This window comes from Echinops telfairi, unplaced genomic scaffold (assembly GCF_000313985.2).
Source record: "Echinops telfairi isolate 266 unplaced genomic scaffold, ASM31398v2 ScPeMD7_18;HRSCAF=68, whole genome shotgun sequence".
Lineage (NCBI taxonomy): Eukaryota > Metazoa > Chordata > Mammalia > Afrosoricida > Tenrecidae > Echinops > Echinops telfairi.
In genome coordinates this window covers 56612700-56622187 of record NW_022103915.1, presented here as the reverse complement: position 1 = coordinate 56622187, position 9488 = coordinate 56612700, and the positions used below count along the sequence as shown (strand labels likewise).

Here is a 9488-nt window from a genome sequence, read left to right as displayed (position 1 = left end):
GCAATTCCAGAAGTTTTATTAAATAATTTTTGAAGGTCTAAATTAAAAATACTTACTACCGACTCCCCACGTTACTATAAAATGGAAAAATAAAATGCATTTACATATCCTTAAATACTAAAGCATGAAACTAAATATCAGGAGACACTCTTTTTTCCTAGTGGCCTATAACTTAACCAAGGGGAAAAGTAAGTCTTTTTACTCCCACAAAGAGTTATGGTCTGGGAAACTCACAGGGGCAGTTCTAACCTGTCTTTCAGCGTCACAAGTCTGCATCAAAGTGATGGTAGTGAGTTTGGTTTGGGGTTTGATAACATATCCAACATGCTTGGTTTTGTCTATCTCAAAGGATCTAGGCAAGCAGAACTTAGGAAAGGTTAGAAGGTTGAGTAAGAGAGCTAGAGACCCCATTATCCATCAAGGGCTGCCCCCTTCTTGGTCTGCCCAGTGGAATAGCAGCAAACATACTCTACATGAGGGCAAAGTCTTTTACAATGCTGGCAGAAAGAATTCAATGGATCCTAAAGTTATACACAGACTCAAAATGGATTTCGGGCTTCCACTGTACACTACAGCCTCCTGCAAACACAGCCTCCTGCAAATACAATGCTCAGAATTTAAGCACTAGTCTAAGCAAGAAAAAGGCACCAAAGATGGGAAGATCTACGCACCCTGAGAAACAGCAATGGGTGTGTGGCCTGTGTGGTTTAGAAAGCCTGACCCAAATGCCTTTGTCCATAAAGTGATATCCTGAAAATGTATCTTTTATAAAAGCTGAATTTATTATTATAAGAATTATTTTATCTTATCTTTTAATAGTTTGATTGGCATATAATTCACATAGCATATGAGTCAATTATTCAATCATATTAAAAAGAGTTGCACAATCATCAATACACTCAATTTTAGAACATTTCCTTCTTTCTTGTACACATTGTTATTAATTCCCCATTTCCCTCAACCTCGACTACCACATGCCCAAGAAACAATTGATCCAGATTTCATGTACAGATAAATATACCCAAGAATTCCAACAACAATTACAAAGTAAAAGAGAGGAAAACATGAATTAAAAAGAGCAGAAAATTCCAAAAACTGAATCAAATTTAAAATGGGTCAAAAGGGAGATCAAATGATAACATGTTAAATTTTACCCTAACTGCATCTGCAATAATCCACTTTCCAATCCTCTCTGCATGATAGCAAGGTGATTCACGTGCCTGTTCTATGGACAAAAGAGCTTCCCTCTTCATTTTTTAAAAAACTGAAACAACTTTAAAATGAATCATAAGAGAAATCAAATGGTATTCCATTTCAACCTAACCACATCTGCCATAACCCGCTTTGCCATGCTGTCTGATCACAAGGCTATCCACATCCCTTGGCTAGGGTCTTGGTTGGAGGTGGGGGGTGGGGGTGCAGTGAATTATTTTACATAGCTCTTCTAGCTATAGCCTTTGTCTCTCACCAAACAATCTTGGTTTTTCGGAGGTGTCTGGGTAAGATAGGAGAAGATACTAATTGGATGATAGGATTCAGCTGTGAGTAGTTGTTAAAAGGATTTATTGAGCGTACCATCTTGCTGGGCGTAGGAAGCAAGCAGTGCAGTGATCACTATCAGTAAGAGAGTAGAGGTGGGAGGACAGTGATCCCTGTGCATTGAGCTCCTTGATCAAGGAGACAACTGTGACACTAGAGTGACATAGTAGTAGCAGCAGCAGAACCAGGAGCCAGAACATGAGACCGAGCAAATAGATTGGAGTGCTTATGGGCACGAGGCCTACTGAGCACTGAACTGTGGGGACTGAATGTGTTGACCTACTGAGCTGGGGCTGAGGCCCTTTGGATTGAGGCTTAGAGGGAAGTGGCAAGTCCTTTGGGTATTGATTGACAGCCCTAAGAGTTTTGTAACATTGCCCAAACAGGGCAGAGGCCAGGCCGGGTGGCTGAGGGTCAGAGAAAGTCCTGCCTGTGAGCATGGTAGAGAAGACACTTTCGTGAATGAATAACTGTATCCTGAGCATTTCTCACCTGAATTGTAACCTGTTAACTTTTCTGATAAACCCCGAGAGCCTTGTCTGTGGCCCTTGTGATGCATTCTGGAACCCGGGGCAATAAAGCAAGCATGAGAGGGATGGCTGGTGTCAGAGCTGGTCAGGAAGGTTGGAGGGTGGGGGCATGCATGTGGTAATCCAGCCTTGAGGGCCAGAGGAGGCCAAATGTGGCCCCCACACTGTTTCTTCAATGAGGGCTTCAAAAATTGGTGGACAAATAAAATGTAAAGATATTAGAATTTTGTCATGAACTTTTTGAAGCCGAGTATTTCCAGTGAATGAACTTAATCACTATGGTGTTGCTAGGTTCTCACTCCGAGGGGCTCTACACACACAGAACAAAACACTGCCCAGTCCTGCACCGCCCTCACGATGATGTCTGAGCCCATTGTTGCAGCCACCACGGCATCACTGCTTCTAGTCCCCTTCATTCGGTTCTATCACTGTTTTATGCAACAAAGTTACGAGAGGTTATTCTGAAGACACAGTTATTTTATTTTATTTTTTAAAGATAGTTTTAAGAAGTTGGTTGAAATTTTATAGAGCTCTGGTGACGTGATGGGCTGCTAATGTCAAGGTCGGCTGTTTAAAACCACTAGCCGCTTCCTGGGAGAAAGACAGGACTTTTACTCCGGTAAAGACTTGCAGTACAATCTTGGCAGTTCTACCCTGTCCTAAAAGGTTTGCTAAGGGTCGGCATTCACTTGACGGCAGGCAGTTTGGTTTGGGTTTTGTTTGAAATTTAAATTTTTCTATTGATAAAGTCCCTCTGGTATCACTTCGCTGTCCCTCGGGTCTTTCTAGCTCCGTGGGCAAGTCCAGGCATGCCATCCCCTCCCCCTCAAGCCACATTCAAAGATAACACTTCTCATGTGATCCAAGAACAAAAACTCCAACTCACCGCCATGGAGTGCATTCTGACTTGGTGGCCCTATCAGACACTAGAAATGCCCTGGTGGGTTTCTGAGATGGGAACTCTTGTGGTTCCTAACTGCAGACCTTGTAGTTAGCAGCCCAATCCACAACCAATGAGGTCACTTTGAGGGGGACCCTTCTCTTAGCATAAAGTAACCCAAAAAACAAGACAAAAGCTGTAGCACGAGTTTGGTTTGGGGTTGAACAAAACAAAAGGAACACTAATCGCGTCCAAGGGCTCTTCCCTTCAGGACCTTAGGGTTTTATTTCTTTTGTTCTAGGGAGAGATCAGTCCCAGGAGAAGGCGGCAAGCTTAGTGGGGAAAAAAAAGAGTTGTAAGCGCCCCAAATAAAATGATCTTTTAATAAAAAATAAATAAGTAAAAAATTAAAAAAATGTTTGTGGACCTACCAAAAAAAAAAAAAGGGGGTTTAGGAAAAAAGGAAGCCCCACCAGCTGAATGACACAATGGCTGCAGCACTGGGCTCCAGCAGCAGCAACTGTGAAGTGGGGGTGAGGGGTGCGGTAGTGCAGTGGTGTCTGTTGTAGCTAGGGTGGCTGAGTTGGAACCAGAGAGCACCTACCAGTGTAAAAACAGGTACAATTTGAAAGTATTTCTGAGTGTCTTTATATCCATCCATTCATTCTTCCATCTTAAATCCTAATGGAGAGATTTTACCAACTCCCATAAGAAGGCATTAATAAAAATTTAGGAACTGACTTCACAACTGCGCCTCAAAATTTTACAGAAGATCTTTAGACAATACTCTATGTTCAGAGAGATGATATCTGGACATAGATCAAAGGCCCAGTGGGGCAGCTCCTGCTTTTAAACAATAGATATCCTCCCTCCTGGGTTCACTGGAGGGCTCCTGGCACAGCCCCAGGGTTGGAGAGCCTCCAGATGCAAACTACCACTCCAGACTCATGCACAGCACTCCCACTACCCTCCCCAAAGGTAACTTCTGAGAGTTAGGATATCCCATAGGCCAGCAGGCAAATTCCCACCCAGCCACAGGAGACAGGGAACTCTGCCAGTAGTACAGGCAACTCCCCAAATGGCTTTCATATATTTGCTCGAGTAAAAGATGTTACACTACATAAAACGAATTACCAAAATGTATTCGTAATGCAAAATGTTCCATTCTTTACCTAAAATACTAATTGACTTCAAACGTTTTGAAGGTCTTATGATTAACCTACTCTCCCTCATCTTTACATTCCACACAATTAGAAAAATTTTATCATTAAAAAAAAAAGATTGCCTGCTATATAGATTATGCTGTTAAGTTAATGTTTTACACAGAAAGTTTGAGTAACGGTTCTTACAAAAATAAAAATGTTTTCAATAACACCAAGGCTCATTAAACATTTTTAATATTAATGTGCATTTTCTTAGAAGTACACAAAACCGAAATGTACCAGTATTAAATAATAAATCCTACTGACAAAATATTAAGTATTTTAAAGTAGGATCATCTATAAATTTAAAGCATTTTCAAAGAATTTTTTACTTGTATTTTTTGGGGTTATACAGTACAGATGCGAATAGAGTGAAATTATTTTAATGAAGTACTTTGTTTTCGTAATTCCAGTCATTCCGTTTAGTGTACACAGAATCTTACTGTTGACAAAAGAGAGAATTATTAATATATTCTGTATCTTAATAATCTTACCCTGAAACAGAAATCAGCCGTTATGAAGAGCCTTTGGGGCTGGTAACTTTTCACAGTAGTGGAAGGGAGAGCTCAGTCAGTGTAATTGCTGAGGTTTCAAATGAAGGAAAGGAAAGCCCTCCCGTGAGTCAGCATTCACCCCCTCTCCGCTCCTCTATGGCAGAGCTTTAGAGAGGGCAGAGGAGAGACAGGGCGCAAGTCGGGAGAGGCATCCTGAGAAAGCACGTGTGAGGGGCACGGACAAGCACCATCTCACCAAAATGACGCTTCTGCAGTAAATGCCTTCCCAGTCACACAAAGTTGCTACAGTTCATTTCTATTTTCTTTTTTTTTCTTTTCATTTCTATTTTCTATTTCTACCTTCAGTTACATTTTTTTTCTTTTCATTTCTATTTTCCAACTTGGTGAGTTATAAGAATCATTTCAACGGCTGCCAGTACAGAACACGGTGTGGCACTAGGCAGCCCTTTAAAACACCCATGAAACGCACATGAATGGAAGGCACTTTCGCGATTACCGAAGTGAATGTCTCAAATTTAAGAATTTACCAAAAATGGAGAAATATCCTTATGAGAGTTTATAGGAGCTCTGGAAAACCAAGTAAACAGGATTCATCAGGGAGTGTGGCCAATTTTGAGATGTTTAATGTGACTGAGATAAACAATTTTTTAAGTCACGATTCTAGATATCAATGTCAGGACATAAAAAAAGATTTAAGTTCTTTCTGTTTCTTAAACACAGAACACTGAAGAGTAGGCAACAACTACTCACAGTAGACTGCTGTTTAGAGATGATAATACACCAAATTCACTGTAAAGTTTTTATTTTATTTTGCAAAGTTCTTTCTGACAAATATTATGGGTAAGAAAAATCTCAGATAAACTATTGAAAATGTAAAATTTGTGTATTTTCTTCAACTCAAAATTTAAATTTATAGACACAAATATGGTTGCTGTAGAAAATCTGAATTTTTCTATAAGTCAAAATTCGAATTTTTAGCCTGCAACATATTATTTTGTCAGACAACATATTTTCTTGTCTGGGAGGAACAAAAAAAGCTTGGCTATTCCGAAGTCCCAAGGTTCAGGGAATCATCAATTTGTAAGTCCATCTTTCCCTGCAATTGTGAAAGAATCGACTCTTCTTTAGATCACGCTTAGTGACATGAGGTCATCGACAGTCAGAGGCTCAGCACAGAAATACAGTTTCTGGCCAGGCCAGGGAAGCTGCTGGAGTCACAGAACCTGCATTTTGATTTTTACAAGATCATTCATTGGTTCTATGTCACTTGTAAGAAATAAATGGCTATCTGTGACTTAAAAATGAGATTTTAAAATACTTTGCTTTAAAATCAAAGAATGCCATGGGTGGATTCTTGTTGCTGAATGTAGAGATTAAAATGCATCCCTAGCTCCTCTCATTCTTTTATTCACAATTCAAATCTTTCTTGTACTTCATCTGCAATCATTCCAGAAATTGCCAGAGAAGATGTGGCAGCAGGGGAAGGTGCATTTCTCACATGAAGAATGCGACTTCCAATATCCCCAATTCCTCCATCAAATATAAAATCTTCCACCAAATTCCCATCTCTATCCAGGGCTTGGGCTCTTACTCCAGCAGGACCTCTGTAAAAGCAACAGAGTGGTGGTCAACTGACAGGAAGAAACAGGACCTTCACAACTCTAAGCACAAAGCACACTGCCATTGAGTCAATGCCAATAGTGACACTATAGGACAGGGTAGAACAGATCGTGAGGGTTCCTGGGACTGTAATTCTTTTCTTCTTTTTATAATTTAAGTTTTACTAACATTGCATTCACAAATAATACAATTCGGTGTTCCATCTGAAGCAGAGTTGTACAATCATCAACACAATCGATTTTAGAACCTTTTCTTCCTTCTTGTACTCATTGTTATCAACCCCGTTTCTCCCAACTTCCCCTGCCATATCCTCAAGGAATTATTAATCCAGTTACTGTGTCTATAGATTTACCTACCCTGGATTTTGTATACAGAGAAACATTAAGAAACAAAAACAAAAAATTAAGAACAATGAAACAGAAAACTCTCAATTGAAAAGAAATAAGAAAATATTAAAAACTACAACAAATTTAAAGTGGGTCAAAAAGAAATAAAATAATAATAATAAAGTGGGGAACCAATCACAACAGAAAAGTGGGTGAAGGGCGACATCGGTCAGTGTAAGACATGGAAAAACAATAATTTATAAATTATCAATGGTCCATGAGGGAGGGAGGGAAAAAAATGAGGAGCTGACACCAAAGGCTCAAGTAGAAAGAAAATGTTTTGAAAATGATGATGGCATCAAATGTACAAATGTGCTTGACATCACAGATGCTTTTATGTATTGTAATAAGAGCTGTATGAGCCCCCAATAAAATGATTAAAAATAATAATAATAAAGTAGGTCAAAGGGGAGATCAAATGATAAGATGCCAAATTTTAACATTACTGCATTTGCAATAAGCCAACTTCCAATCTGTATGATAGCAAAGTTATTCACCTCTCTGGTCTACATGGTCAGACAGGATCCACCAGGGGCATGATCTACACGTACTTCCCCTTGACTTTTTTTTTTGAACTGAAACAACTTTAGAATGGGTCAAAAAGGAGATCAAGTGTTATTACATTTTAACCTAATAATCAACTTTACAATGTTCTCTGATAATAAGGCTATTCACATATGGTCAGAGGGGATTTACCGGGGGCTTAATTCAAGTGTGGATCCTGCAAATGGATTTTGGGCTTCCACTCTGTAATAACCTTCTGCTAACCAGATATTTACAACTGACTGTTACTCTTTTTTTTTTTTTTTGACTGTGACTCTTTTGGGCATAAGAAAGCCCTGTCTTTCTTCACGGGGGAGCTGATGGTTTCGAACTTGCAGTTGACAACCCAACACATTACCACTATGCCACCAGGGCTTACAACTAGTGGTTTTCAAACCCATTCTTAAAACAACAGTCTTTATTTTTTCAAACTGCGGAAACCCAAAAGGTTTGTTATTTAGCCAAAGTTGTAATCTGCGTTAAGCCCATGTCATTAGCCTATAGCACAGGTTCCAAAACGTATTTGGACTACTGCCCCGTTTCAGAAAAGAAAAGAAAAATCAGTGCCCCAATAGCAATGAAAAACGTTTGTACTATAGCCCATAATCTAGGATACAGTATACCTATCTGCTTCTGCAGCCCCGCCCCTCGCCCCACAGGGTTCCTGCAGGTGCCAGAGGGACAGAATCATTCACTTTGGGAAACACTAGCCCAGAGCATAAAATTCACCTGGTAATAAGAGTGTATTCGATGCTTATAAAATGAATAAGCACACAGGTTAGTTGGTTATAGCGGACTGCCTTGTTTTTGAAGAGCCCTGGTAGCATAGTAGGCTATGTGCACTGGGCTGCTAACTTTAAGGTCAGTAGTTCAAACCCACTAGCTCAGGGGTTCTCAACCTTCCTAATGCAGTGACTCTTTCATACAGTTCGTCATGTTGTGGTGACCCCCCAACCATAAAATTATTTTCCTTGCTACTTCATCACTGTCATTTTGCTACTGTTATGAATCGGGCAACCCCTGTGACGGGGCGTTTGCCCCCCACAGGGATGGAGACCCGCTGCCTAGCTGCTCCACAGGAGGCGAGGCCTTCTGCTCCGGCAGAGATTTAGTCTCAGAAACCTGAGGGAGCTCTGCTCTGTCCTAGAGTACGCTAGGGGTCCACTTGATGCCAGTAGGTGGGCCTGATTTTTCCAGATCTTGCAAGTTTTCTGCCTTGGACAGGCTGTGATCTTACCACTTTTCCATCATGAGTTTTAGTGGAAAATATTTGATTTTTCCTTCTTTTAATAGTTTTCTTCCTTTCACAGGTTTACTGTGAATATCTCTCAGTATCTGTCCTTTTCATAAGTAGCAGGTAAGTTCACATTTAATTAGATATATAAATTTTTCATTTAAATTTACAAATGAATTAATTATAATACCAAGAATGTGAATAATATAGCTCTTTTGGATAATACAAAACTATGAAAGTAAAAGGTTAAGCTTTCAGGGCGTGGTGCTCCAACAGACTGGACTGGAAAACACTCCTAAAGGCCAACAAACAATCCTTGAACTAACTAAAAAAATTTTTTTAAAAAGGTTAAGCTTTCAATTGTGATCAACCACAGTATTTTTTATATTGTTCTAGAGTACAACAGAGACCCCTCAATCTCAAATATAATTTAAGGAGAATAGTTATTAAGTCTTAAAAGAGAGAAACAATACAAAGATACAGACACTTGGACACATCACCTGGATGAGGGAGGCTACTAGCACTAGGTCATAATGGTATCCAAGGATTCATAGTCAGGATGCTAGTTAAATAAGGCATGGAACAAAGCAAACTGTCACAAATTCATGATTGGTGGCAGATCAATACATCACAGTCACAGGTGGGACTACAGAATCTGTTTCAGGGCCATTATTGGGACCTGTACATTTCATTTCATAAAATAGCTTACAAGATTGGTCCAGGGCCTTTCAACATGGCAGTCAAGGCACCACTGATGACTGTAACCCCCAATATTGTTCATCAAGGACACACCCAGGCTGCCCCTCCCTGGGCTGGCTGAAGAGGGCTGGAGGTGATCCACTTTCCAATGCACTCTGCCTGAGGGCAAGAGTAACTACACCATTGGTTAATGATCAGAAGGAACTCAATACAGTGAACCCTCGCCACTTCGCGCTTCGACATCCGTGGCTTCACTCTATCGCGGTTTTTGCGTAACAGCGCATGCTCTGTCATTACTGCCACTGATTGGCTCATACTGTACACGCTTCTGTCTGCATCG

The 9488-nt window shown here is 40.2% G+C and overlaps 2 protein-coding genes across 2 annotated transcripts in view; both read right to left on the bottom strand.

The window, feature by feature from the left end:
- SOS2 (SOS Ras/Rho guanine nucleotide exchange factor 2) overlaps positions 1 to 2961 on the bottom strand; it is a 101754-nt gene extending 98793 nt beyond the window's left edge. Inside the window, exon 1 of the mRNA XM_004698575.2 lies at positions 2956 to 2961. Within this exon, the coding sequence (XP_004698632.2) occupies positions 2956 to 2961 (6 nt within the window). The remainder of the gene's footprint in view (positions 1 to 2955) is intronic.
- Positions 2962 to 4246: 1285 nt separating this feature from the next.
- Positions 4247 to 9488, bottom strand: part of L2HGDH (L-2-hydroxyglutarate dehydrogenase) — a 70614-nt gene continuing 65372 nt past the window's right edge. The window contains exon 7 of the mRNA XM_045287881.1: positions 4247 to 6270. Within this exon, the coding sequence (XP_045143816.1) occupies positions 6075 to 6270 (196 nt within the window). The 3' untranslated portion in view covers positions 4247 to 6074. The remainder of the gene's footprint in view (positions 6271 to 9488) is intronic.